The 26,704-nt window shown below is 72.5% G+C and overlaps 5 protein-coding genes across 11 annotated transcripts; 4 read left to right on the top strand and 1 right to left on the bottom strand.

Annotated features, from left to right (window-relative positions):
* Window positions 1-589: 589 nt before the first annotated feature.
* DGKA (diacylglycerol kinase alpha) lies at window positions 590-9,040 on the top strand. 7 transcript variants are annotated; one of them, XM_040539472.1, is made up of 24 exons: window positions 590-696; window positions 2,786-2,878; window positions 3,150-3,226; window positions 3,313-3,433; window positions 3,537-3,617; window positions 3,688-3,737; window positions 3,811-3,885; window positions 3,969-4,088; window positions 4,177-4,294; window positions 4,999-5,087; window positions 6,006-6,125; window positions 6,207-6,305; window positions 6,408-6,497; window positions 6,593-6,666; window positions 6,773-6,847; window positions 6,940-7,025; window positions 7,127-7,216; window positions 7,302-7,462; window positions 7,557-7,621; window positions 7,709-7,799; window positions 7,879-8,068; window positions 8,166-8,286; window positions 8,378-8,438; window positions 8,541-9,023. In XM_040539472.1, the coding sequence occupies exons 2-24, from the start codon at window positions 2,809-2,811 to the stop codon at window positions 8,637-8,639; spliced, it is 2,223 nt and encodes a 740-aa protein (XP_040395406.1). In that variant the 5' UTR covers window positions 590-696; window positions 2,786-2,808; the 3' UTR covers window positions 8,640-9,023. The 7 variants fall into 7 exon arrangements, with proteins under 7 accessions (XP_040395406.1, XP_040395402.1, XP_040395400.1 ...); XM_040539467.1 differs by having other exon boundaries at window positions 610-696; window positions 7,709-8,068; window positions 8,541-9,040; XM_040539470.1 differs by having other exon boundaries at window positions 618-696; window positions 6,006-6,305; window positions 8,541-9,011.
* PMEL (premelanosome protein) lies at window positions 9,034-13,117 on the bottom strand. Its single transcript, XM_040539484.1, has 11 exons — window positions 12,965-13,117; window positions 12,264-12,392; window positions 12,044-12,190; window positions 11,817-11,957; window positions 11,576-11,737; window positions 10,797-11,492; window positions 10,376-10,678; window positions 10,213-10,306; window positions 9,591-9,793; window positions 9,429-9,516; window positions 9,034-9,303 (listed from the first exon to the last, which is right to left on the bottom strand). Exons 1-11 carry the CDS (start codon window positions 13,026-13,028, stop codon window positions 9,144-9,146), a joined length of 2,187 nt encoding a protein of 728 aa, XP_040395418.1. The 5' UTR covers window positions 13,029-13,117; the 3' UTR covers window positions 9,034-9,143.
* Window positions 13,118-14,258: 1,141 nt separating this feature from the next.
* Window positions 14,259-17,223, top strand: CDK2 (cyclin dependent kinase 2). Its single transcript, XM_040539559.1, has 7 exons — window positions 14,259-14,485; window positions 14,561-14,638; window positions 15,283-15,400; window positions 15,484-15,654; window positions 15,745-15,846; window positions 16,777-16,980; window positions 17,091-17,223. The coding sequence occupies exons 1-7, from the start codon at window positions 14,370-14,372 to the stop codon at window positions 17,193-17,195; spliced, it is 894 nt and encodes a 297-aa protein (XP_040395493.1). The 5' UTR covers window positions 14,259-14,369; the 3' UTR covers window positions 17,196-17,223.
* A 1,705-nt stretch (window positions 17,224-18,928) lies between these two features.
* Window positions 18,929-22,709, top strand: RAB5B (RAB5B, member RAS oncogene family). The gene is made up of 6 exons (XM_040539572.1): window positions 18,929-19,034; window positions 20,582-20,840; window positions 21,370-21,521; window positions 21,645-21,767; window positions 21,875-21,968; window positions 22,216-22,709. The coding sequence occupies exons 2-6, from the start codon at window positions 20,678-20,680 to the stop codon at window positions 22,329-22,331; spliced, it is 648 nt and encodes a 215-aa protein (XP_040395506.1). The 5' UTR covers window positions 18,929-19,034; window positions 20,582-20,677; the 3' UTR covers window positions 22,332-22,709.
* Window positions 22,710-24,048: 1,339 nt separating this feature from the next.
* Window positions 24,049-26,317, top strand: SUOX (sulfite oxidase). Its single transcript, XM_040539518.1, has 4 exons — window positions 24,049-24,129; window positions 24,266-24,308; window positions 24,403-24,562; window positions 24,766-26,317. The coding sequence occupies exons 2-4, from the start codon at window positions 24,277-24,279 to the stop codon at window positions 26,185-26,187; spliced, it is 1,614 nt and encodes a 537-aa protein (XP_040395452.1). The 5' UTR covers window positions 24,049-24,129; window positions 24,266-24,276; the 3' UTR covers window positions 26,188-26,317.
* Window positions 26,318-26,704: the final 387 nt, after the last annotated feature.

Raw genomic sequence — 26,704 nt, 5'->3', positions numbered from 1 at the left:
GCAAGCCCCTGAGGTTCACCCGGCAGCGCCCCAAAACCGCCACCGCCGCCCGCGATTACAACCCGCGATAACGGCGGCGGGGCTGGTGGCAGGGAGCGGTACCGGGGGGGGGCGCGGAGGGATGGGGGGGGCCGTGCCCGTTGCCCCCCCCCCCCGCGCCCCGGGGCAGGCAGGATGCGGCGCCGCCCGCCCCCGCGGTGCCGCGGGGATTTCCCCGGTTCCCCCCCCCCCCGCCCGGGGCCGCCTCCCTCCGCCCGCCCCCGGGGGCGCCGCGGTCCGGTCCCCCCCCTCCGGCCCCCCCCCCTCCGGTCCCCCCCCGGTCCCCCCACACCCGGCGGGGCCCAGGAAGGAAGCGTCGGGGCCGCAGCCCACGGGAGCGGGCGGGGCAGGTGCGCCCCGAAGGCGGACACCGGGGGGGCACCGGGAGGGCACCGGGGGGGCCGCACGGAGTCGGCAGCGAACGACGGCGGCCGCGGGTGGAGGGCACCGGGCCCCGCCGCGCCGCTCCCCCGGGGCCGGGGGGTTCCGGGGCTCCCCCCCCGGTTCTCCCCCCCCCCGCCACACGTGCGCCCGGTGCCGCCCCGCCCCGCCCCGCCGGGCCGTGATGTCAGCGGGGCCGGGCCGCGGCGGGAGCGCGGGCACCGGGACGGGGCTGAGCGGCGGCGGCGGGACCTGACCCCAGCCCGGCCCCGGCAGGTACCGGCCCCGGCACCGACGGGGCGGGCGGGGCACCGGCGGGATGGGCGGGGACCGGGCGGGACGGGGGGGACCGGCACCGGCACCGGGATGCGCCGCCCCCGCCCGGGGGGAACCGCACGGCATCGCGCTGACGGGAACCGGGCGGAACCGGGCCGGGCCGTGGGGGGCCGGGAGCAGGGCCGCCCACGAGCACCGGGCGGGGAACGGCGGCACCGGGCGAGGAACGGGAAGGAAGCGGCGCCGGCTGGGCACGGCCCCGGCTGCAGCCCCGGGGAGCGGCGCCCGGTGCCCCCGTTCCCGGCCCCCTTGCTCTCGGCGCAGCCCCCGGGCGCGGCGGGTTCCGGGACTCCAAGCTCCGGTGCCGGTCCCGATCCCGTCCCGCCGCCCCCACCGGGGCTCCCGGGAGCGGCGGGAGGAGGCAACCGGGCACCGGGCGGTGCGCGGCGGAACCGAAAGGCCCGGCCGGGCGGGGGGGGAGCCCCGCCGTGCATCCCGGCCCCGCCCGCCCCGGTGCTGGGCGCCGCCGCCTCCCACCTGCGCGCCCCGGAGCCGCCTTGCGCTCGGTGCCGCCCCCTACGGGACCGACGGCGGGACCCGGCGCGGCGCCGGCACCGGGACGGGCTGGGGGCGCCCCCCGGTGTCCCCCCCCCGGGCAGCAGCCGCCCAGCCCCGGGCATGAGCGGCCCCGTTACTCCCGGCGGTGGCACCGGGAGGAGGAGCAGGGGGGGCCCAGCCCGGGGCTGCCGGTAGCCGGGGAGGGGCCGTGCGCGGGGGCTGCCCCGGCCCAGCCCCGCGGCCCCCCCGCGGCCCCGCTCCGTGCCCGTTACTAAATAAGGGAAGCGGCCGCTGCGCCGGGGGGGTCCCGGAGGCTGCGCCCGGCCTCGGGGCTCCCCGGGGGGGGGCGATGCTGGGGGGGGGGGGCAGATGGGGGCCCGGAAAGCGCCGTGACGCACGCAAGGGTGCTACAGGCAGGGGAGGGACGGCGGGGACGTTCGGCCCACGTTTGGGTCACAGCTGGGGGGTTTTGGGGTGGGGGGTGCCGTGCGTGCCCCCCTCCATCGCCCCCAGCCCGGTGGGGGGCGGGGGCCGCCATCACCGGCCCTGCCCGGGCACCGCTTGCCGCCTGCTCCCCGGTGCCACGCAGGGTGCAAAGCTCAGCCCTCGCCCTCGGGGACGGCGCCACCGCGGCTGGGCTGCCCACGGGCAGCGCGGGCGTGGGGCTGGGGGGGCCCGTGGGTGGGTGGCACCCGTGGGTGAGTGTGCACCCTTGGGCGAGCAGCACCCGTGGGCGGGCGGCACCTGCGTGCAAGCAACACCCATGGGCGAGCGTGCACCCGTGGCTGAGCAGCACCCACGGATGAGCAGCACCCGTGGGCGGGTGTCACCCGTGGGTGAGCGGCACCCATGGGTGAGCAGCGCCCGTGGGCGAGCGCAGGAGCCGGATGCGCGCCCGGCAGCGGGCCGCACGCAGCCCAGGGGTGTGGAGGCGGCACGGGTGCAAGCGTGTGCGCCCGCCTGCCTGCCCCACGTGCCCGCTGTCGGGGGGCGCTGGGGAAGTGGCTGCCCACGTTTTGTTTTTTTTTTTTTTTTTGGGGGGTGGGGGCACACGCACGTGCCCGGACACCGCCGCCCACGTGCCCCCGCTCCCGCCCACGGTGGCACCCGGCCGCCCGCTCGCCCTCCCCGCGGTGCCAGCGCCCGCCGTGCCGGCGCCTGGAGCCAGCTGCTGCCATGAATTAGTAATGGCCACGGCAGGGTGGGGAGGGCCCGGGGGGGCTTTGCGAGGCCGGGGAGCTGCGGCCGGCGAGGCGAGGCGATGCTCAGCCCTGGGGCTGTGGCCGGGGTGGGGTAGGGGGTGGCCGGTACCACCCCTTGTGCTCATCGTCCCCCGCCCCCCCCCCCGGCTGCGGCGGTGGCTCGAAGCCGGTGGCTGCCCCCTGCTCGGCGCTCGGCCGTCCCCACGCTGCGGGTGGACCCCCCCCGCTCCCCCCCATGGGGCTGTGCTGGGGCAAATGGTGGGGTGGCGGGCGGGGGAGTGGAAGGGGGGGGCCCCCGCTGTGCCCCCACCTCAGCCCTCGCCCCGCAGGCAGTGCCCGCCAGCCGGCAGCCATGGAGGAGAGCCCGGAGTGGGGCACGCTGAGCCCCGAGGAGTTCGCCCACCTCCAGAAGTACCTGGACTGTGAGTGGGGGGGGACGGGGGCAGGGGGGGCATGGCGTTGGGTGCAGCACCCCCATGTGCACACGCGTGTGCACGCACGGGGGCGATCGTGCGTGCACGTGTTGGGGGCAGCTTTGCACGTGTGGCGGTGGCTTTGCACGCATGGGATGGCCGCGTGCGCGTGCACCGGGATGGGGCTGTGTCCGTGCACGCCCATGTGTGCACACCCATGCATGTGCCTCGTCCGCGTGTGCACGCCCCGGAGTGGCCTCGCACGCGCCTCTGCCCCCAGACAGCAGCAAGAAGGTGCAGGACGTGCTGCAGGACTTCTACGGTGATGGGGCCCTGTCCCAGCACCTGCAGGGAGAGGTGGGTCCCGGTGGGGGGCCAGGGGCCGCACGCTGCCCCCCCCCCCCCCCCGGCGCTTCCCCAACCCCTCTGTGCCCCCCCCCCAGTGCGTGGACTTCGAGGGCTTCAGGCTGTTCCTGCAGAGCTACCTGGAGGCGACCGATGTCCCTGAGGCGCTGTGCCGCCATCTCTTCATGTCCTTCCAGAGCACGGCCCCTGGGCAGCCGGGTGAGGGATGGGGTGGGGACAGGAGGGGACACCGGGGGGGACAGGAGGGGACACCGGGAGGGCCACGGGGCTCAGCGCCGCTCAGCACCATCTGTCCCAGCAGGCAGTGGCCTCGTTTGCGTTAACGACGTCTCCTGCTACTTCTCGCTGCTGGAGGGCGGGCGCCCCGAGGACAAGCTGGAGTGTGAGTGGGGGCCTGCAGGGGAGGGCTGGGGGGGCTGCCCCCATCTCACCCCCTTGTGCCTCCCACCCAGTCACCTTCAAGCTCTATGACAAGGATGGGAACGGGCTCCTGGACAGCTCAGTGAGTGATGGGGGATCGGGGGGGGGGCACAGGACGGGTTCCCCCGGCCCCTTCCTGACGCTCGGTGCCGCAGGAGGTGGAGCGGATCATCACCCAGATGATGCGGGTGGCCCAGTACCTGGACTGGGACGTCACGGAGCTGAAGCCGGTGAGCGGGGCTGGGGTGACGCCCCCCCCCCCCCCGACCCCTCACATCTCCCCCCACCCCCCTCAGCGCTGTGTCCCCCCCAGATCCTGCAGGAGATGATGCGGGAGATCGACTACGACGGCAGCGGGACGGTGTCGCTGGCCGAGTGGCTGCGTGGCGGCGTCACCAACATCCCGCTGCTGGTGCTGCTGGGCCTGGAGGTGGTGAGTGGGGGCATGGGTGGGGGGAGGCTGTGCCGGGACCCCCCCAGACCCCTCTGACACCTCCCCCCCCCCCTCTGGCTGTCCCCAGCACATGAAGGATGACGGGCAGCACATGTGGCGCCTGAAGCACTTCAACCGCCCCGTGTACTGCAACGTGTGCGAGACGCTGCTGGTCGGGCTGCGCAAGCAGGGGCTGTGCTGCACCTGTGAGCGGGATGGGGACGGGGTGGGGACAGGATGAGGGTGGGAATGGGACAGGACGGGGATGGGGATGGGGACGGAATGGGGACAGGACAGGGATGGGGATGGGGACAGGACAGGGGTGCAGTGGGGACAGGGATGGTTGTGGGATGGGGACGGGGATGGGACGGGGACCTGATGGGGACAGGGTTGGGATGGGGACAGGGACCTGATGGGGCTAGGATGGGGACGGGGATGGGACAATGGTGCAGTGGGGACAGGGATGGTTGTGGGATGGGGACGGGGATGGGACGGGGACCTGATGGGGGCAAGACTGGGACGGGATGGGGACAGGGACCTGATGGGCACAGGGACGGGACAGGGATGGGGACAGGGACCTGATGGGGACAGGACTGGGATGGGGACGGGATGGGGACAGGGACCAGGAGGTGTTGGGATGGGGCCGGGACAGGCGGGGGCACGGTGTAATCCGGGGCCGGGACCAGGCCCAGCCCCACTGCTCAGCCCCAGCTGTTGCGGGAGGCCCCGCCCCCTCCAGCTGTGCACGAGGCCCCACCCACTTTTGGGGCGGAGCCATGACATAAGCCCCACCCACCTCGAAGCCAATTGGTGCCCGGCTGGATGTGGCGGTGGTGTGATTGGCTGGTGGGTGGGGCCAGGCTGTGGGCGGTGCCTCATTACGCCCCACCCCATTTGGCCCCGCCCCCAGTCTGCAAGTTCACGGTCCACGAGCGCTGCGCCCGCAAGGCGCCCCCCAGCTGCATCAGCACCTACGCCAAGTCCCGCAAGGAGGCCGGCGTGAGTGCCGCCCTTCTGTCCGTCCGTCTGTCCACCCATCCGTCTGTCCATCCGTCCGTCTGTCCGTCCGACTGTCCGTCCATCCGTCTGTCTGTCCGTCCATCCATCCATCTGTCCATCCACCCCGTCTGTCCACCCATCCGTCTGTCCATCCGTCCATTTGTCCATCCGTCCATCCGTCCGTCTGTCCATCTGTCCGTCCATCCATCCATACGTCTATCCATCCATCCGTCCGTCTGTCCATCCGTGCCATCCGTCTGTCCATCCATCCATCCGTCCGTCTGTCCATCTATCCGTCTGTTTGTCCGTCCATCCCATCCATCCCGTCTGTCCATCCGTCCATCTGTCCGTCCATCCCTCGCTCTGCCCGCTCACCCGTCGTCCATCGCTCCGCCCGGCCTGGCCGCCCATCTCGCCTTCCACTCAGCCGTCGGTCCGCTTGTCCGTCTGTCCGTCTGCTCTCCTGTCGATCCCTGTGTTTATCTGACCGCCTTGCCATCCGTCTGTCCGTATCCCCCTCCCCGGTCCGTCTGTCCATCCATCCCCCCCCACCCGCCTGCCTGCCCCGTTGTCCTGCCCCCTGTCTTGTCGTCCGCCCATCCGTCTGTCCGTTTGTCCACCCGCTCCTTTGTCAACCCGTCCGTCTGCCCACCCCTCCGTCTGTCCGTCCACCCCCCTCCCCATCTGTCTGTCCATCCGCATCCCCCCCCGTCTGTCCGTCCGTCCATCCCCGCCCTGTCTGTCTGTAACCCTCCCCCCTCCGTCCTCATCCCCCCCCCGGTCTGTCCGTCCATATCCTCCCCATCCATCTGTCCGTCCGTACCCGGTCCGCCTGTCCGTACCCCCCTGTCCGTCTGTCTGTCCGTACCCCCCCATCCGTCTGTTCATCCACACCCCGCCCCCCCCGCTGCCCCCCAGGTCCAGGCCCACGTCTGGGTGAAGGGCGGCTGCGAGGCCAGCAAGTGCGGCCGGTGCCAGAAGAAGATCCGGAGCTTCCAGAGCCTGACGGGGCTGCACTGCGTCTGGTGCCACCTCAAGGTGTGGGGGCACGGAGGGGGGGCGCACGGGGGGGGGCACAGGGCGGCCGAAGGTGGTCCCGACCCCGCGCTGTGCCCCCAGATCCATGAGGAGTGCCTGGCCGCCGTGCCCCCCGCCTGCGACTGCGGGCTGCTGCGGGACCACATCCTGCCCCCCTCCGCCATCTACCCCGTGGTGTTGGTGAGCACAGGGCTGGGGGGGCGGATTTGGGGGGCTGGGGGGGGGGCGCTCCTGGGTGGGGACGTGGCCGTGACCGCCCCCCCCCCCCCCCGGTGCTCGCAGGAGCGGCAGAACAGCCAGAAGGACGGGAGCGGGACGCCGGGAGAGGAGGGACCCCAGGTCTTCACCACCCCCGAGGGACAGGCGCTGCGGGTGAGCAGTGCCCCCCCCAAAATATCCATGTGTGCCCCCCCCCGAATATCTGCGTGCCCCCCCCCATGTCTGCGTCTCACCCCCCCACCCCGCAGGTCAGCCCCGTGCCCGACACCCACCCGCTCCTCGTCTTCGTCAACCCCAAGAGCGGAGGGAAGCAGGGGGAGAGGTGAGGGGCTGGGGGGCGCTGGGCTCACCCCGGACCCCCCCCCCCAAAAAGGAGAAGGGGGGGGCGGCCCCCCTGGCCCCCCCAGCCCAGCGCCCCTCTCCCGCAGGGTGCTCCGTAAGCTCCAGTACCTGCTGAACCCGCGGCAGGTCTACAACCTGCAGCAAGGAGGACCCAACCCCGGGTGAGGAGGGGGCTGCAGTGAGTGCTGGGGAGGGGGGGGGCAGCCCTGTCCTGACCCCCCCCCTCCCTAAATCCCCCCTTCTCTCCCCCCAGCCTCAATTTCTTCCGGGACGTGCCAGATTTCCGCATCCTGGTGTGCGGCGGGGATGGCACCGTGGGCTGGATCCTGGATGCCATCGGTGGGTCCGGCACCCCCGGGGGGGGTCAGATGTGCCCGGGACCCCACCCCCATTCCCCCCCCAACATCCCCCCCCCCTCCTGACCGTACTTCTCCTCACAGACAAGGCCAACCTGCCCCGGCGGCCCCCCGTGGCCGTGCTGCCCCTGGGGACCGGCAACGACCTGGCCCGGTGCCTGCGCTGGGGCGGAGGTGAGCAGGGCACGAGGGGGAGCCCCGCGTGCCCGTCCGTCCCCCCAAGCTGTCCCTACCATGCCCCCCCTCCCCCCCCCCCCAGGCTATGACGGGGAGAACCTGGTGAAGATCCTGAAGGACATCGAGGGCAGCAGCGTGGTGCAGATGGACCGCTGGCACCTGCGGGTGCTGCCCGCCAGCCCCGCCGAGGCGGGCGACCCGGTGCCCTACGAGATCATCAACAATTACTTCTCCATCGGGGTGGTGTGTGTGTGGGGGGGAGCAGGGGGGTTTTGGGGCGGGGGGCACGGCCTCACAACCCCCCCCATGCCATGCTCTGTGTCCCCCCCCTCCCCAGGACGCCTCCATCGCGCACCGCTTCCACATCATGCGGGAGAAGTACCCCGAGAAGTTCAACAGCAGGTGGGCGCAGCGGGGCGGTCCCCGTGGCAGGGCGCGTCCCCAAAATGTGCCCCCCCCACCCCAAACGTGCCGTGCCCCCCCCCCCAGGATGAAGAACAAGCTGTGGTACCTAGAGTTCGCCACCTCTGAGACCCTCTTCGCCACCTGCAAGAAGCTCAAGGAGTGCCTGAGCATCGAGGTGAGCCCCGGCCCCGTGGCACCGTGGTGTCCCCCGCCGCCCTGCCCTGATGTCTGTGTCCCCCCCCTCCCCCCCCCAGTGCTGCGGGACCCCCCTGGAGCTGCGGGGAGCGCTGGCGGGGGTGGCGGTGCTCAACATCCCCAGCATGCACGGAGGCTCCAACCTCTGGGGCGAGACCAAGCGGCCGCTGGGCGAGGCGAGGCGGGCGCCCGGTGCCGAGCAGCCCCCGGCCATCACCGACGCCGAGACCCTCAAGACCTGCGTGCAGGGTGCGTGGGGGGAGGGGGCTGGGGGTGCGAGGATGTCCCCCCCACACCCGGGGCTGGCGCTGTCCTGACCCCCCCCCCCGCCGGCTCTGCCCCCCAGACCTGAGCGACCAGCGGCTGGAGGTGGTGGGGCTGGAGGGGGTGCTGGAGATGGGGCAGATCTACACCGGGCTGAAGAGCGCGGGCACGCGGCTGGCCAAGTGCTCCGAGATCACCCTGCGGTGAGCCGGGGGGCTGGGGGGGCGCAGGCTGTGCCCCACAGGGGCCAGGGGCTTGGGTGTTAACCGAGGGGGGTGGGGCTGCTTCTTGCAGGACGCTGAAGCCCCTCCCCATGCAGATCGATGGAGAGCCCTGGATGCAGCCACCCTGCACCGTGCGTGCCCCCCTCCCCGTGGTGCTAGTCCCCCCAGCCCCTCTGAGCTCCCCCCCAAGTCGCCCCCCCCCCCCAGCCCAGCCCTCGTCCTCTTGCTCGCAGATCAAGATCACCCACAAGAACCAGGCGCCGATGCTGATGGCCCCCCCACCGCGCTCCTCCAGCTTCTTCGGCCTCAAGAAGGGCCCCGTGGAGGCCTGAGGGGGCCGGAGCCCCCCCCTCCACCTCCTGCGCTGTGCCCCAGGCAGGGGCCATGGACCAAAGGCCTGACCAGGGGCAGGCACCACGCTGCCCCCCCCCCCCCATATTGCACCCACGGGGTGCTCTGGGGTGGGGGCAGCTGGACGGACCCCCCAGGGGCAGTGGGAGGGGGGCTGCACCATGCCCCCCCCCCAACATCCCTGTGCACCGCCCCAGCTGGAGCCCCCACCCTGCTGGGCTCCCCCCTGTGCCCTATTTATTACCCCCCCCCCCGCATTTCAAGTGCCTCTTGCAGTAATAAAGCCGGCAGCGAGACGGGTGCTGGGCTATGCCTCTCCTGGGGGGCTCAGCCCTGGCTCCCCCGCCCCCCCCATGCAACCAGACAAAGCAGGGGCTGAGCTGAGCCTTTATTCATGTCACCCGGGGCACGCGGCCCCCCCGGGTCCTGGGGGCTCGGGCCAGGTGGGGGGCATAGTGGTTGGGGGGGGTGGATCCCCGCAGCCCCTACACGGCATTGGCGCGGAGCAGGGGGCTGCTCTCGCCGCTGGGGGCCCCCCAAAAAACCTGGCGCAGCAGTAGGCAGAGGGTGGCACCGGGGGGCAGCCAGCCCCGGGGGCAGGGGGCCGGGGGCGCCGCGGCCAGCAGCAGGCTGTACTTCACTCGGCTGTGGGGCAGAGAGGGGGTTAGCACAGGGGGGCTGGGGGTGAGCCCCCCATGTTGCGGTGTCCCCTCCCCATTTTCTAGTGCCCCCCCCCCATCCACATCGTGGTGCCCCCTGGCCAGGCTCACCGGTAGGTGTAGGCGGCGGTGCCCAGGGCGGCGGCAATCAGCACCAGCCCCACCGTGAGTGTGGTCCTGCCGGCGGCCGGGGCTGCGCCTGGGGCAGAGGCAGCTGAGCATCCCTGACCCCCCCCACCCTGCCGCCTCCCCCCTCCCCAGCCCCAGTCCCACCTCCGACGGCCACGCGGGTGCTGGCCACGGCCAGGCCGTTGCCGTTGGCCAGGGAGACGTTGAGGCAGTAGAGGCCGGACTGGTTGAAGTCCTGGCGCAGCACCAGCTGGCAGCCGGGCGCTGGCGCCACGGCCGAGCACGTCTGCGTCTGCGCTATCTGGCACTCGGCATCCGCCACCACGGTGCACACCTCCTCGGGCAGGCTGCCGGGGGTCGGGGAAGGGGTCAGCAGGGCCCCCCCCCCCCCGCGGGCACCCATCACAGCCCCACGGCGTGGGTCCTGCGCTGCCCCCCCTGCTTGCGCCCCTCGGCCTCGTGCCAGCCCTGGGCGCTGCCTCCAAGCTGGCCCCAGCTCGTGATCATGGTCCCCACGCTGCCCCAGCTCCAGGACATCGTGTCCGAGCTGACCCCATCCCCATGGCTGGGATGTGGTCCCCACCTCCACACCAGGGTCCCCACCCCATTCCCAGCTCCAGACCAAGGTCCCCACCCTGTTCCCAGCCGCTAACCTGGGTCCCATTCATCATCCCTGAGCCATCCCCAGCCCTGGCACCGTACCCAGCTCCGGTGCGTTGTCCCCACGCCATCCCCAACTCCAACCCTGGCCCCCAGCTGCCCTCACCTCCCCTCACACGTCACCGTCAGCTCCACGCTGTTCCCACTGCCCTCGGGCTCCACGGGCACCACCTGCACGATGGCCATGCTCTCGATGCCCTCTGCAAGGGGACGTGGAGTCAGAGCAGGGCTGGCCCCTCCAGGTCCCCTCCCCGGTCCCCGGCACTCACGGACGATGTCGAGCTGGGTGGAGAAGGTGCCGTAGCGGTACAGGACGCAGCCTGTGGGCTCAGCCGCGGGCGCCTGGCGCTTCACCAGCACCAGGGGCTCGCCAGGGGTGGCCGTGGCTCCATCCGTGGCTCCATCCGTGGCTCCTGCTGTGGCTCCCACTGTTGCTCCCGCTGTTGCTCCCACTGTGGCATCAGCTATGGATTCAGCTGTGCCCCCAGCCGTTGCTCCAGCTGTGGCTGTCACCATGTCCCCACCTGTGGCTGCAGCCGTATCCCCAGCTGTGTCCCCAGCTGTCACCGCGCCTGCAGGGGACCCAGGCAGAGAAGCGGCTGGGGAAGGGCAGGAAGGGACCGAGCTGTCCCCTCGTAGGACCCCCAAGACGTGGCCCGACCCGCCCTGCCCCACGGGGGCAGCACCCACCTGCAGCCACGGTTCCCCCCGCAGCCGTGGGGGCCACGGTGCCCAGCACGTCCCCAGCTGGGGACACAGAGGCAAGGAGCAGGGGGTCTGCGGCGGTGGCAGCAGGGTCCGTAGCGGCTGCTGCACCGGCCACCGCGGTGCTGAGCACCAGGACAGGGACGGGTTCGGTAGCAGCAGGATCCAAAGGCGCAGCCACTGATGCCCCCATGGGCTCTGCTGGCTCCCCAGAACCTGCGGGTGCTGAGGTGCCGGGTGCCACAGTGGTTCCAGGTGCTGCGGCAGTGCCGGACCCTGCAGCAGTGCCTGGTGCCGCAGCGGTGCCAGGTCCCGTAGCGGTGCCGGCGGTGGGACCCGCTGGCTGCGTGGCCGTGGGTCTCCCCGAGGGCGCCAGCCCGGTGGTGGGGTCCACGACGGGGGGCATGGAGGTGCCGCAGGTGCTGAGTGGGATAGCTGCCTGCAGCACCAGGCGGGCGGTGAAGGACCCGGCCTGCAGGTAGGTGTGGGTGACGACGGCGCTGCGGGAGATGAGGGTGCCGCTCTGGTCCCCGAAGTCCCACGAGTAGGAGATGTCGGCGTCACGCAGGTAGCGGCTGGGGTCGTGCAGCCGCACGCTGAAGGCCACGGGGTGGTTGCGCACAAAGCGCCCGCCGCCCTCCGCCTGCACCTGCGCCACGTCCACTGCCAAGGGCACCTGGTCTGGGGTCGCGCAGGCGCTGTCAGCTCGGCCGCCGCCGGTGCCGCCGCGTCGCCATCATCCCTGCCCCATGCCCGGTGCCTACCTGTGATGCTGAACTGGGAGCTGGCACGGCCGATGGGGACAAACTTCTGGCGGCCGCGGTAGTGGTAGACGACCACCTCCATGGTGTAGGAGCCCAGGGCCACCCCGTCCGTCCCCACCGTCAGCTGGGACACGGCGCCGTCCACCACCTGCCAGTAGCGCCCTGCGGGGACGGCACAGCTCAGGCGCTGGCCGTGGGGACGCCGTAGTACCGGGGAGCGGGGACACGGTGCCGGCCTCACCCCACGTCCACCACACGTAGACGAATTTTCCACGCTTGCCCCAGGCGCTGCGGGGAAAGGGCTGCCCGTCGGGGAAGACGCCGTCCGAGCCCTCGGCCAGCTGCTCCGGGAAGACGGGGTCACCCTGCATGACACGGGTGCCTGCGGGGACCAGATGCTGAGCGTGGCATGGGGGTGGCCACGGCCCCCACCAGGGACGGGGCAGGGGGCGTCAGGCGGGCGCTGACCGTTGACGGTGCAGTTCTGGCTCCACACCACGTGGCCGTCGGGCAGTGCCGTCTGCATGCTGGGGAAGCGCAGGGCGATGGAGAAGGTGGCCTTGGCGCCTGCCATGGTGGGGGCGTCGTTGCTGATGTCGAGGGTGACGTCGCCGCCTGTCGGGCACCGGTTTGGGGTGGTTCAGGGACTGGTGCCGCAGGCAGCGTCCCCGTGCCCCCCCGTACCCACCTCGCCAGCAGTCCCTCTGCCGTGCTGTCCCCTCCTGCCACGGCCGGTACAGCCCCGAGTCCCAGCTCCGGAACGCTGCTGGTCGCCCACTCCACGTCTGGCTCCGGCCGCGGCTCCGGCCACCGGCTCCTGCGGGAGGAGAAGGGCCAAGGACGCGCGTGGCACCGCCGGGGCTCCCGGCTGGGTCCTCTTTTGGAGCCCCAGGGGACACGTGACGGACTCAGGCTGCGGTGCGGGGCAAAGCCCATCACATGGCGCTGGGCGCTGCCCAAAGCCCCTTCATGTGACTCTCAGCTGAGCCGGCCACAGCACGGGGCGAGCGCTCCCTCTGTGCCCCCCGCTCGGGGGTGGGCAGCCCCCAGCCCCCATCTCAGCCCCGTCCACTGCAGCGTGGGGACCCCGTGGGGACACACGAGGATGGGGATCCCCTGAGCAGCCCCTGTCCCGGGGGAGCGCCCATGCAGCGGGACGGGACCCCCGTGCTGGCAGGGGGGTGCACCCCAGTGCAGACCCCACCCCGGGGGGGCAGCGGGGGCTGATCCTGCTCCCACGCCAGCAGGCTCCCAGCACCAACCCCTCCATCCCCTCCCTGCTCGGGGGTCCCCAGGGTACCAGGGGCTGCCTCTCGCAGCCGGGACCACCCCATAGAGACCCCCGCTCCCATCGGGCCCCTGGCAGCCGCAGCCCCCAGCCCCACTTACGGTGCTGCGCCGTGGCCAGGGCCAGGAGGACCCCCAGCAGCACGATGGCCCCGTGCACCCACATGCTCCAGCCGCTCTCTTCTCGCCTCCTTGCGCTCGGGCTCCCGGAAGAGGCGAAGGCAGCAGCGGCGCGGGGATAAGAAGGGGTCTCCTTTGCATAGCCCCTCCCTGTGGGACGGCCCTGGCGGGGCTGCGGGTGGGCACGTGTGTGCACGTGTGTGCATGCATGTGCACACGTGGGTGTCTGCAGCCCCATGCTCCCTCCCGGCCTGGTCACTCGCTCCTGGACCTGGCTCCGTCCAGGCAGGCAGGGGCTTGGGGCAGGCCGCAACCCCTCCAGGGGGCTCGGGGCAGGCTGGGACCCCTCTGGGGGGCTCGGGGCAGCTTCTCCCCTTGCCCTGCAGCCGCTGCTGCCCCACGCTCGTGGCACCATCTGCTTTGGGGTCATTGCAGGTCTGTCCCCAGCACAGCCCGGGGCAGGACCTTGGGGTCCTAAGAGCGCCCATGTGGCACCGCGTGTGTGGGGCCGTGTCTGTGAGACCGTGTCCGTGGGACCATGTGTGTGACACGGTGTCTGGGGGACTGTTTGTATGGGGTCTGTGCATGTGACACAGTGTCTGGGGGACCATGTATGTGACACCGTGTCCATGGGATCGTGTCTGTGGGATCGTGCATGTGATACCGTGCCCATGGGACCACGCGCATGGGGTCTGTGTGTGTGACACTGTGCCCACAGGCTGTGTCTGTGGGACTACACATGTGACGCGGTGTCTGTGGGACCATGTCCATGGGGTCATGTGTGTGACACCGTGTCCATAGGACCACATATGCGACACCGTGTCTATGGCGCCATGCGTGTGACACCGTGTCTGTAGGACCACGTGTGTGACACCGTGTCCGTGGCATTGTGTCCACGGGATCGTGGGTGTGATACCACGCCCGTGGGACCGTGTCTGTGACACAGCGTCCGTGGGACCGTGCACATGGGCTCTGTGTCTGTGGCACCGTGTCCGTGGCGCCATGTACCTGACACTGTGCCCGTGGCACTGTGGGCACACCCAGCACCGTGAGCACAGGACCGGGGGCGACCTCCGAGCCCCCAGCCCGAGCCCCCCGCCCAGCCGCGGTGCCGGGGGGACGCGGCCGGGCCCCACCCGCGAGGACCCGCTCCGTGGGCAGCGCCCCCCCGCGGCCGGCGCCTGCCCCTTTAAGGGATCTCCCGCGCCGCCCGCCCGCTCGGCCAATGGGGCGGCGCGGAGGGCGTGGCCGGCGGAAGGCGGGAAGAGGCGGGGGCGGGGCCGGCCGCGTTGTGGCGCGCCGCGGGGAAGCGGCGGCCGCGATCGTTCCGCGCCCGGCCCGGGACCGCCGGGAGCTCCCCCCCGGGCCCCCCCCCCCGGGGCCGCCCATGGAGAACTTCCAGAAGGTGGAGAAGATCGGGGAGGGCACCTACGGCGTCGTCTACAAGGCCCGGAACAAGGTCACGGGGGAGGTGGTGGCGCTCAAAAAGATCCGCCTGGACACGTGAGCGGGGGGCACCGGCACCGGGGGGGGGGGGTTACCGGCACCGGGGGGGGCTCAGCCCGGCTGCCCCCGCAGAGAGACCGAGGGCGTCCCCAGCACGGCCATCCGGGAGATCTCGCTGCTGAAGGAGCTCAAACACCCCAACATCGTCAAGTCAGCGGGGGGGGCGGGACCGGCCGGGGGGGGGGGTTCCGGGGGGAAGGCGGGACCGGGGAGGGGACCGGGGAGGTGGAGGAACCGGGGGGGGAGGAAACACTGGGAGGGGGCAACCAGGGGAGGGGGTGGTATTGGGGGGAGGGGGGGGGGCGGCACCGAGGGGGGTGGGATGTGGAGTGGGGGGGGGCAGCTGCCCCAGTGGGTCCCTGGCTGGGGGGGGGGTCTGGGATCCTGGGGGGGCAGTTCTGGGGTTCTGGGGGCTGTGGGGGGGGCAGGAGGGGGGGGCTGGGGAGGGCAGGGGGGGGCTGGAGGCTGTGGGGCATCAGTACTGGGGGGCTGGGGGGGGCAATGGGGGGTCTGGGGGCTGGGGGGGGGCAGTACCGGGGGTCTGGGGAATGGGGGGAGGCAGTGGAGGGGTCTGGGATTTGGGGGGGGGTAAGTACCAAGGTCTGGAGGCTGCAGGGGGGCAGTACTGGGGGGCTGGGGGCTGCGGGGGGACAGTACGGGGGGTCTGGGGGTGTGGTGGCAGTACCAGGGTCTGGAGGCTGTATGGGGCAGTGCTGGGGGGGGGGGGGGGCAGTACTGGGGTCTGGCTGTTGGGGGGGGGGGGGTGGCAGTGCCAGCCCAGGTGCCCCCCCCAGGCTGCTGGACGTGATCCACACGGAGAACAAGCTGTACCTGGTCTTCGAGTTCCTGCACCAGGACCTGAAGAAGTTCATGGACGATTCCTCCCTTGGCATCGCCCTGCCCCTCATCAAGGTGTGCGGGGGGCTCGGGGGGAGGGGGGTACAGTCAGGGGAAGGGGGAGGCGCTGACCCCCCCCCCCCCCCCGCTCCCCGCAGAGCTACCTGTTCCAGCTGCTGCAGGGCCTGGCCTTCTGCCACGCGCACCGCGTGCTCCACCGCGACCTCAAGCCCCAGAACCTGCTCATCAACGCCGATGGCGCCATCAAGCTGGCCGACTTTGGGCTGGCCCGCGCCTTCGGGGTGCCCCTGCGCACCTACACGCACGAGGTGGGCGCGGGGAAGGGGGAGGGGGGGGGGACAAGGGCGGGGGGCTTGGCCCCGTGCCCACCGCGCCCCCCCTGTCCCCCCCCACCCCAGGTGGTGACGCTGTGGTACCGGCCGCCCGAAATCCTGCTGGGCTGCAAGTACTACTCGACCGCCGTGGACATCTGGAGCCTGGGCTGCATCTTCGCCGAGATGGTGAGGGGGGCCTGGGGGGGCCGCGGCCGAGGCGGGGGAGCATGGCCACGACCCCCCCCGTGGCGGCAGCTGCCACCCCCGGGTGTCCCCACGTCGAGGTCGTGTCCCGGTGGCACCTCGGGGGCGCCGTGGGGCAGTTGGGATGTGCCCTGGGGACGCCAAGGTGGCACCGTGGTGGCACCCTGGGGACACTGAGGATTTGTCCCGATGACACCCTGGGGACTCCGGGGATGTGCCCTGGGGACACCAAGGGGGCACCATGGTGGCACCCTTGGGACACCCCAGGCACTGGTGACAGCCCAGGGACACCCAGGATGCCCCCTGAGGACACCGAAGGGGCACCCTGGTGGCACCCTGGGGACACCCATGGCCTGGTCTGGGGACACCCTGCAGACAAACCAGGATGTGCCCTGGGGACACCCAGCGGGCTTCGTGGCGGCACCCTTGGGACACCCTGGAGACCCCCGGGGACACCACAGGGACACCCCAGGGTCCCCCAGGACCTACTCCGGGGTCCCCCAGGACCTACCTTGGGGACGCCCCAGGAACCCCCAAGGGACCCCCAGGACATATCCAAGGGACCCCCCAGGGACCCCCAGGACCTATCCCAGGCCCCCCCCCAGCCCCCCTTTCCCACCCCGCTGCACCCCCCAGGTTTCCCCATCCCATCCCTGACACTTCTGCGTGCGGTGCCGGCGCCCGCCGCAGTCACCGGGGCACAAAGGGGGCTCTGTGGGCGCCGGGGGGGGGGGGGACGGGGACGGGGACGGACACGAACAACCGGCATCATGTGAGCCCCCGGCGCCGCGTCACGGGGCCGGTCACGAGCGGGGCGCGGGGCCGTTTGATCCCTGCCCCGCGGGGTCCCCGCACCCCAAACCCGAGCACCCCCTGCTGACCCCAGTGCCCCCGCCCCGCCCCCCCCCGCAGGTGATGCGGCGCGCGCTGTTCCCGGGGGACTCGGAGATCGACCAGCTCTTCCGCATCTTCCGCACGCTGGGCACGCCGGACGAGGCCGCCTGGCCCGGCGTCACCGCGCTGCCCGACTACAAGCCCACCTTCCCCCGCTGGGCGCGCCAGGATTTGGGCAAGCTGGTGCCGCCGCTGGACGAGGACGGCCACAAGCTGCTGGCGGTGAGCCCCCGGCCCCTGAAAGGGGGGGGGCGGGCACCTGGGGCTGTGGGGGGGCCGGAGCGCCCCCGCTCACCCCCCCCTCACCCCCGTTTTTCTTCTCCGTCCCGCAGCAAATGCTGCACTACGACCCCAACAAGCGCATCTCGGCCAAGGCGGCGCTGCGCCACCCCTTCTTCCACGACGTCACCAAGGTGGTCCCCAACCTGCGCCTGTGAGCGGGGGGAGGGGACACGGGGACTGCCCCTGTGTGTGTTGTCCCCCCCCCCCCGCAAGAAGCCCTCAGCCCCACGTGCGGAGGTGACGGCACCGGCTCCGGGACCACCCCCCCCCGGCTCCGGGACCCCCCCAGCTCCCTGCTGGCCCCCCAGGACTGCTCGGGGCAGAGCCCCCCCCCCCCCCTTCAAGGACGCAGCCCCCCCCGGAGAGGAGCCGCCCCCCCCGCCCAGGGACCAGGCGGGGCCCGGCCCCCCCCCCCCAGTGGCCCCCCACTCACCCTGCTCTCGGCACTTACGGCCCTGCTGGGGGGGTCCAGCGCCTTCATCCCCTGCCTCCTCCTCCTCTCCTGTTCCCGCAGCGCGGTGTTGGGGGGGGGGGGGGAGAGCCCCCTGCGTTGTGTGCCCCTCCCCCTGTTCCTCCCCCCCCCCCCCCCCTTTTGTCGTGCCGCGGGGTTTCCTCGCTGCCTTTTGTACCCGATAAAGCTCCGCGTGCAGCGCTACCGCCTCTGCTCGGGGGGGACACGGGGGGGGGGATCTGCGCCTGCCCCTGCTGGGGGACCCCCAGAGTGTGGGGCCCCCCCTCACCCCCCTGTATGCGCCCGGCCCCCCCCAGGACCCACGCACGCCCCCCCCGTGTGTCTATAGGGCTGCTGTGTGGCCACCCTGCATGTGCCCCGTGGGCCCCAGCCGCTCCCACAGGGCCCTACAGCCCCGTATGTGCCCCGCAGACCCCACAGGTCCCGTCTGTGCTCCCGAGTCCCTTTAAGTCCCTTTGTGTCCCCCCACGTTCCATACGTGTTCCACAGGTCCCTATAGGGCCTACGTGCTCCCTGCAGTCACTGTAGGGCCTGTACTTGCCCCCCAGGTCTGTACAGGGCCTGTATGTCCCCCATGGTCCCTGTAGGGCCTTTACGTGCACCCAGGTCCCTATAGGGTCCATACACACGTTCTCCGCGGTCCCTGTAGGGCTCATATGTGCATTCAGAGGGACCATACATCCCCCAGAGTCCCTAGAGGGCCCATACATGACACTCAGTCCCTATAGGTTCCATATGTTCACCATAGTCCCTATAGGGCCTATACGTGCCTTGCAGTCTCCATAGGTTCTTTGTGTCCCCCGAGTCACTATAGGGCCCATACACATCCCCAGGTCCCTATAGGGCTCATACGTCCTCTCAGGTAGGTCCATACAGGGTCCATACTGGTCCCTATAGGGCCCGTATGTGACCCCAAGGTCCCTATAGGGTCCATACACGTCCTGAGGTCTGTATAGGGCCCATATGTTCCCCCAGGTAGGTCCATAAAGGGCCCACACCAGTCCCTATAGGCCCCATACACAACCCTAAGGTCCGTATAGGGCCCATACATGTCCCCAGGTCCTTATAGGACCTATATGTCCCCCTAGGTGGGTCCCTACAGAGTCCGTACTGGTCCCTACAGGCCCTATAGGTGGCCCCAGGTCCCTATGGGGCCCATACACATCCCCAGGTCCGTACAGGGCCCATATGTCCCCCCAGGTAGGTCCCTACAGGGCCCACACAGGTCTATAGGGCCCGTACACGCCCCTATAGGCCCCCACACGACCCCCAGGGGGTCCCCGCAGGCCCCCACGTGACCCCCGCTCCCCGCAGGGCCCCATAGGCTGCGCTGCGCGGGGCGGGGGCGCTGACGCGCCGTCCTCCGCCCCGATTGGCCGAGCCGGGAGGAAGAGGCGGGCCCTCCGCCCCGCCGCGCGGCGCCGATTGGCGGAGCCGGGCCGCGATCCCGCCCGGGCGGGGAGGGCGGGGCCCAGGCGCTGTTTGTGTGCTCGGGACGCGACGGGAGCCGGGGCCGCCGCAGGTACCGGGGGGCCGGGCCGGGGCCGCGACCGGAACCGGGAACCGGAACCGAGAATCGGGGCCTGGGGCTGCCTCCGGGCCCGTCCGTGTGAGGCCGCGGCCGCCGCCGGGCCAGGGCGGAGACCCCCGGGGCCCTCCCGGTGCCGCCGCTCCCTGCCCGGCCCCGGGGGGCTCCGGGGCCCGGCCGTGCCCGGGCGGTACCGGGGCGGCACCGGGGCGGGGGGGGTGGAGCGCAGCCGGTCCCTAGCGGGTCCCCCCTGAACCACCGGGGCCGGTACCGGGGGGGGCGCCCCGGGGGGGGGCTCCGGTGAGGGCGGGCGGGCGGGCGGCGCTGTCCCGGCTCGGCGCTCGGTACCGGGGGCTCCGTGCGCCTCCCGGGCTGTCGGGGGTGTCCCGGGGGCCCCCGCGCGCTGTTCCGCCACGGGGCCGTGCCCCCCGGTGACCCCGGTACACGGCTGGGGGTTACCGGCGGTAACCGGGCCCGGTGTACCGGGGGGGGCCGAGCCGCACGTCCCGCTCCTCTCCCCCGAGCCTCCTCCGGGCCCGCGGTTGGGCCGCAGCGAAGCCGGGTGGCACCGGAAAGCCGTTACCCCGCGGGGCTGGCGCAACCCCGGGGCCCTCCGGGGGCTCGGCCTTGGGGCCCGGTGGCTCTCAGCCCCCCGTCGGCGGAGCTCGGCCCCGGGAAGCGCCGCTCGAGCGCCCCTGCGGCACCCGTGGGTGCCCCCGGTGGGCGCGGGGCCTTGCTCCATGGGTCCCGCCCGGCGGGTGGCCGGTGCCGGTCCCGATCCCGGTCCCAGTAGCTGAGCGGGTGCTGAGCCCGGGGGGTGCTGGGGGCTGCGGGAGGGCCCCGGGGTGCTACGGGGGGGAGCGTGCACTCTGGGCCCCGCCAGCACCGGTGGGGAAGGGGAACTGGAGGGGAGCTGGCGGCCGGTGGCGTGCCCGGTGTTGGCTCTGCGCCGTCCCCGTCCTGCCCGCAGCTCGGTCGGTGCGCTGGTGAATCTCTGCCGGGGGACTGGAGCTCTACGAGGGGGAATGAAACGGGGGGGGGGGGGGGGAATAAGATTGGCCCTAAAGAAACCCAAAATCTGGCTCCCTCCAGGTCCGCGCGCTGTGGTGCTCCCCGCGCAGCGACCCCTCGGTGTCCGCCGGGTGGGATGCGCCGGGGATCCTCCAGCACCGGGGGGAAACGGGGAGATAACGGGAGGGATTGAAAAAAAAAAACAACAACAAAAAAAAACCAAACCGGGCTGAGGAACTTGGAGGCCGGGCCGGGAGTTTGTCTGCAGCCCCTCCTCGGGGCGGGGAGGGAGGCGAAGCAGCTGAGGAATCTGCGCGCAGCAGCCGGAGGGAGCAGCCCCGCCTCCAGCCCGTGCGGGGCTGCCCCGCGGAGCCGGGGGGGGGCTCCTGTGACCCCCCCCCGGTGTGAGAAGGGGGCTGCCAGGAGCGTGGCCCGCAACGAGCCTGCGTTGGCCGCAGGAGCTGCGCCTTGCGGGGTGCGGCGCGTCCGCGCCGTGCTGACCGCTCTGCTCTGCTCTGCTCCCCTTCCAGCACTGCCCAGCAGAGCCGACGCCAGCGCCCCGCTCCGTGCCGCGGCGTCGCTGCCTTCCCGCTTCGCAGGGCGCGCGGTGCAGCAGCAGCCCGGCCATGACCAGCAGAGGAGCTGCCAGGCCGAATGGGCAGGCCCAAGCTAGCAAAATCTGTCAGTTCAAGCTGGTGCTGCTGGGTGAGTCGGCGGTGGGGAAATCCAGCCTGGTGCTGCGCTTCGTCAAGGGGCAGTTCCACGAGTACCAGGAGAGCACCATCGGGGGTGAGTCGGCCGGTGGCACCTGCCCACAGGGTGCTGCGGTGCCTGGGAGCCAAGCACCGGGGCCTCCGAGCTCCCGCAGCCGCCATCTGTGCGCGTTTTGCCTTGCGCCAGTTTTATTTCCTTCCAAAACGAGCCAGCGTTGGGCCCTGAGCTCGTGCTGGTGGCTGCGATCCGTGGACAAGCCACACGAGCGCTTTTGGGGAGAGCCCTGCCCCGCGTCCTCCTGGCAGGACCAGGCTGTTGCCGCGGTCCCCACGCCTCGGCTGTGGTCTCGCAGCGGTGATGCCGTGGGGCACGTGGCGGCCCCTGGCCTGCAGCTGGGGCAGGAGTCCCGCCGATCCCCTAATAAGCGCCGCTGTTCACCTGGAGCAGCTGCGTATGCTCCCAGTGCGTCCTGGCAGCATCCGAGGGGCCGTGGGCTCCCTGCAAGCCCAGCTCCGTGTCCCCCCGGGGCTGTTCGGGTGCAGGCAGGGTGCCGGGGGGCGGTCGTTCGACGCTAATGCTCCCCTCCCTTCGTCCCTCCCTCCAGCGGCGTTCCTCACGCAGTCCGTCTGCCTGGACGACACAACGGTGAAGTTTGAGATCTGGGACACGGCCGGCCAGGAGAGGTACCACAGCCTGGCCCCCATGTACTACCGGGGGGCGCAGGCGGCCATCGTGGTCTACGATATCACCAACCAGGTGAGGGCCCCGGGGCAGCGCTGCAGGCAGGGGGTGGCTCGGTCCCTGGTGGGGGTCCCGGTGAGGCGCCCGCCGGCGCTGCCACCACCGGACTCGGCCTTGAGCCCCCACCTCTGCTCGCAGGAAACGTTTGCGCGGGCGAAGACATGGGTGAAGGAGCTGCAGAGACAAGCCAGCCCCAGCATCGTCATCGCCCTGGCTGGCAACAAGGCCGATCTGGCCAGCAAGCGCATGGTGGAGTACGAAGTAAGTGCCGGTCTCGGGCTCCTCGGGGCCGGGGCCGGTTCCGCCCGTGCCTGCAGCCGTGCTGTGCGGCCGCCGACCCCTCAGCCGGGCGCCGGTGTCTCTTCCAGGAGGCGCAGGCCTACGCAGATGACAACAGCCTGCTGTTCATGGAGACGTCGGCCAAGACAGCGATGAACGTGAACGATCTCTTCCTGGCCATCGGTGAGCCTGGGGGGCTGCGGGGGGGGCCGAGCCGGGCTGCGTGGGGCAGAGCTCCCAGGGGTCCTGCCCCACGGCGGCTTCGCGGCAGAGCCGGTGAGCGCGGGGGGAGCTCGGGGGTGGGTGGAGGCTTTTCCCCCCCCGGGAAGCATGGGGGCAGCCGGGGCGTGCCGGGGTCTGCCCGTGTGGGTGCGTCCCCATGGTGCTGAGCAGCTCCTGACGCCCCCCCCGCCTGTCTGCCCCCCCCCAGCCAAGAAGCTGCCAAAGAGCGAGCCCCAGAGCACGAGCGGTGCGGCGGGGAGGAGCAGAGGCGTGGACCTTCATGAGCAGAGCCAGCAGAACAAGAGCCAGTGCTGTAGCAACTGAAGGGCGGCCGGCGGCAGCGGCCCGCGGGCAAGGAAGAGCGAAGCCGTTAACGTCCCCCCCGTCCTCCACACCCCCCTCCGTACCGGCACACTGAGACCCGTCGGAAGCAGCCCCCCCAGAGCTCCGTCTAACTGCACTTTTTAACGCTTCAGAGCCGCTGCCAGAGCCCCGTTACCACCCGATGGCCTGGAACCAGATCCACCGGGGACTTAACTTCCAGAACCGAACTCTTCTTCACTTTGTATTATAGGTGCAGAGAGCGACCTAACTCCCCTTCTGCCCCCCCTGTGCCCCCCTCCCGCCTCCCCCTTTGCTTTGGTAAATCCTGCTCTCGGTCCCGCCGGGGCGCGGGGACGCGAGGAGGCGGCCGCGGCGCCCTCAGACGTCGGCTTTGTGGTGCGGGGTTGGGAGCAGACTCCCGCAGAGCGGCATTCCCCCGAGCGGGCTGCCGTGGGGTTATTTTCTTTTTCCCCTCTCTTCCCTCCTCTTCCTTCTGTTTCGCTGCCGGGGGGGGGTGGCGGGGGGAAGCTGCGGTGTCCTTACCTTCTTCCTCGGCGGCCTTTTTTTGCTGGAGGATCGGAAGTGCCTGGGAACCTCTCACGGGGGAGGGGGGACGCGGGGAGACGGCGGGGACCCCGAGCTCCGGCCCCGAGCACTGCCGGCCGCGGGGCTGGCACACTCGCCCCCCGGTGGAGCCGTGCAAATCCCCGCCACCACCTCGGCGTCCCCCCGGTGATCCCGGCACGGCTGCGGCGGGCGCCCCGCGCTTTGCCCCGTCCCCACCCGGTTGGCACGCTGCTGCGGGATCGCCCGGCCCGGGCGCGCCTCGCCGCTGTCCCTCCGGCTCCGTGGGGCTCAGCTCGCTGGAGGCGCGGGGGCACCGGCGCTCCTCCGGTTCCTTTTCCTCCTTTTCCCCGGGGACCTTTCCCGGCGGGGTGACCCCGCGGGCGCCTCCGGCTGCGTGCGGTGCCCTTGGGCTGGGGCCAGGCGCCCGCGGCCCTGCGACCGTTGGCCCTAGCCTTGGCTCCGAGCCCAAAGCTGGCAGCGGGGGCACCTGGGGACTTGGTGGGGGCATCCCCCCTCACCCCCCCCAGCACCCCCGCGAGCCACCACCACCACCCTCAGCCCCCCCCGTGCCCCTCACCCCCCTGTGCCTCCAGGCTCCCCCCGGGGCTGGCGGCGGGGTCCCAGGGCTGGGTCCAGGTCCCGGGGCTGGGTTCAGCCCCCGGAGCCCCCCCCCGCCGGGCGCCCCCAGCTCCCCGGGGTCGCTGCAGCTCCCCGGGGCCTTTTTTCTTCCCCGCCCCCCCCCCCCCTTTCTCCGCTCCTCGCGTCTCCGGTTCGGTTCCTGCCGCCGCCGTGCCCCGGGGGAGCGCCGCCCCGGCGGCCCCTCCCGAGCGCGGTCCCGGCCGCGGCTGCTGGCTTCGCGGTGTATTTAATGTAAGTAAAGGACAAAACCCACAAAAAAAAAAAAAAAAAAAAAAAAAAAAAAAAAAGGAACAAAACCACCCAAAACGCTCCGTCTGCTGCCTGCGGGGGGGCGGGGCAGGGCCGGGGGAGGGGAGGCGGCGGAGCCCGGTACCGGGGTTCTTGGAGCCGGGCCCGGGCCCGCATCCGGCAGCGCCCCGATAGCGCTTATCGGGGGCACCGGGCGGCGCCGCGCCCCGCCCGCGCCGCGGCCCCTTTAAGGCGCGGCCGCCCCCTGCTGCGGGGGTAGGGGGCGTGGCCATCGGGAGAGGCCCCGCCCCTCGCCCCTCTCTTAAAGCCGCAGAGCGCCCCGAGAGCCCCGGTAACGACGCAGGTGCGGGGAGGGGGGGGGAAGCGGCACCGGCACCGGGCGGAGCGGGGCGGGAGGGGAACGCCCGGGCGGTCCCGGCCCCCGGTGGGCTCCCGGCGGCCGCCGGAGCCGCTCTCACCGCGCCGCTCTCCCCGGCCAGGTCCCGCCGCGATGCTGCTGCTCCGCGCAGTCACCGGGCGCAGGTAGGAGCCGGGCCCGGGGGTCCCGGTGCCGCCCCCCCCGGGGGTCGCGGTGCCGCCCCCCCCCGGGCCGCCCTCAGCGCCGCTCTCCCCGCAGGCTCCCGCTGCCGCTGCCCCGCCGCGGCTGTTCCCGGACGGGCGCCGCCCGCTTCGCCGCCGGCAGCCCGGGCCCGGGGGGCACCGGGAGGGCGGCCCCGGTGCTGGCGGCGCTGCTGGGGCTCGGCGCCGTCCTGGCCTACGGAGACCGGAGGCGGCGGGTGAGGAACGGGGGGGGGAGCGGGGAGGGGGGCGGCGAGGGAACGGGACCGGGGGAGGGGACGGGAGGAAGGGGGGGAGCGGGAGGGGAGGGGAGGGAACGGGGCTCCCCTCGGTGCCTGGGGTGCCGGGACGGGGGGGTACCGGGCTGTCCCGGGGTACCGGGGGGCGCCGAGCTCCCGCTGACGGGGCCGGGGTCCCCCAGACCGCCCAGGCCGCCCAGGCCCCCCGGTACCCCCGGTACACGCGGGAGGAGGTGGGGCGGCACCGCTCGCCGCAGGACCGCGTCTGGGTGACCCACGGCACCGAGGTCTTCGACGTCACCGACTTCGTGGAGCTGCACCCGGGGGGCGCCGACAAGATCCTGCTGGCGGCCGGCGGGGCGCTGGAGCCCTTCTGGGCCCTCTACGCGGTCCACAGCCAGCCCCACGTCCTGGAGCTGCTGCGCGAGTACAAGGTGGGCGAGCTCAGCCCCGAGGAGGCGCCGCCGGCCACTGCCGCCGCCGGTGACCCCTTCGCCGGGGACCCCCCCCGGCACCCCGGGCTGCGCGTCAACAGCCAGAAGCCCTTCAACGCGGAGCCGCCGGCGGAGCTGCTGGCCGAGCGCTTCCTGACGCCCAACGAGCTCTTCTTCACCCGCAACCACCTGCCGGTGCCGGCGGTGGACCCAGGCTCCTACCAGCTGCGGGTGGAGGGCCCGGGGGGCCGGGCGCTGTCGCTGTCGCTGCCGGAGCTGCGCAGCCGCTTCCCCAAGCACGAGGTGACAGCCACGCTGCAGTGCGCCGGCAACCGCCGGGCCGAGATGAGCCAGGTCCGCCCCGTCAAGGGGCTGCCGTGGGACATCGGGGCCATCAGCACGGCCCGCTGGGGCGGCGCGCGGCTGCGTGACGTCCTGCTGCACGCCGGCTTCGAGGAGGAGCGGGAGGGCGAGTGGCACGTCTGCTTCGAGGGGCTGGATGCCGATGCCGGGGGGGCCCCCTACGGTGCCTCCATCCCCTACGGCCGCGCCGTCAGCCCGGCCGCCGACGTGCTGCTGGCCTATGAGATGAACGGCGAGGAGCTGCCCCGCGACCACGGCTTCCCCGTGCGCGTGGTGGTGCCCGGCGTGGTGGGCGCCCGCAGCGTCAAGTGGCTGCGGCGGGTGGCTGTCAGCCCGGCCGAGAGCCCCAGCCACTGGCAGCAGAACGACTACAAGGGCTTCTCCCCCTGCGTGGACTGGGACACGGTGGACTACAAGACGGCGCCCGCCATCCAGGAGCTGCCGGTACAGTCGGCCATCACCCACCCGCGCCCCGGGGCGGCGGTGCCGGCGGGGGAGTTGACGGTGAAGGGCTACGCCTGGAGCGGCGGCGGGCGCCCGGTGGTGCGGGTGGACGTCTCGCTGGACGGCGGGCGCACGTGGCGGGTGGCGCGGCTGTCGGGCGAGCGGCCCCCGCCGGGGCGCGCCTGGGCCTGGGTGCTGTGGGAGCTGCAGGCGCCGGTGGCGGCGGGCGCGGAGCTGGAGATCGTCTGCAAGGCGGTGGACGGCAGCTACAACGTGCAGCCCGACAGCGTGGCGCCCATCTGGAACCTGCGCGGGGTGCTCAGCAACGCCTGGCACCGCGTCCGGGTCTCCGTTCGCGACTGAAGGCCGCGGCCCCGCTGCTTTTCCTTTCTCCCGCCCCTTCGCGTGCACGGCCGCGCCGCCGGCGGCTCGAAGGTCACCGCTTTACAGCCCGCGACGTGTGAAAGTGGCTCCATAAAGATTGCACAGCTTTTATGGACTCGCTGCTGCTGCTTCCCGGGGCAGGGCCGGGGATGGCCTCAGGGGACCCCGCAGCCCCCCCGTACCCCCCAGCACCCTGCAGCCCGCTGTGCCTCTGCCCCAACGTCCCAGGACCCCCGTCCCTCCCCCCGCTGTCCCCTCGCCCCCCCCCCTCCCCGGCCCTTTGGGACCCCAGGTCCTGCCAAGACCCCACAGCCCCTCCAGGACCCCCCGGGCTCCCTGCCCCCCCCTCACTGCCTGTAAGGCCCCCCCCGTGCCCCCCGGGCTTCCCATGCTCAGGGGGGTTCCACGGAGCTCCCCAGTCCCCGTGGACCCCCCCAGTCCCCATGTCTCCCCCCCCGGTCCCTGTGGAGCCCCCCTGTATCTTAGTGTGCCCCCC

Source organism: Cygnus olor, chromosome 29 (genome assembly GCF_009769625.2).
Source record: "Cygnus olor isolate bCygOlo1 chromosome 29, bCygOlo1.pri.v2, whole genome shotgun sequence".
Classification (NCBI taxonomy): domain Eukaryota; kingdom Metazoa; phylum Chordata; class Aves; order Anseriformes; family Anatidae; genus Cygnus; species Cygnus olor.
Note: the sequence above shows the minus strand (reverse complement) of the source record. Positions and strands in the feature narration are given on the sequence as shown.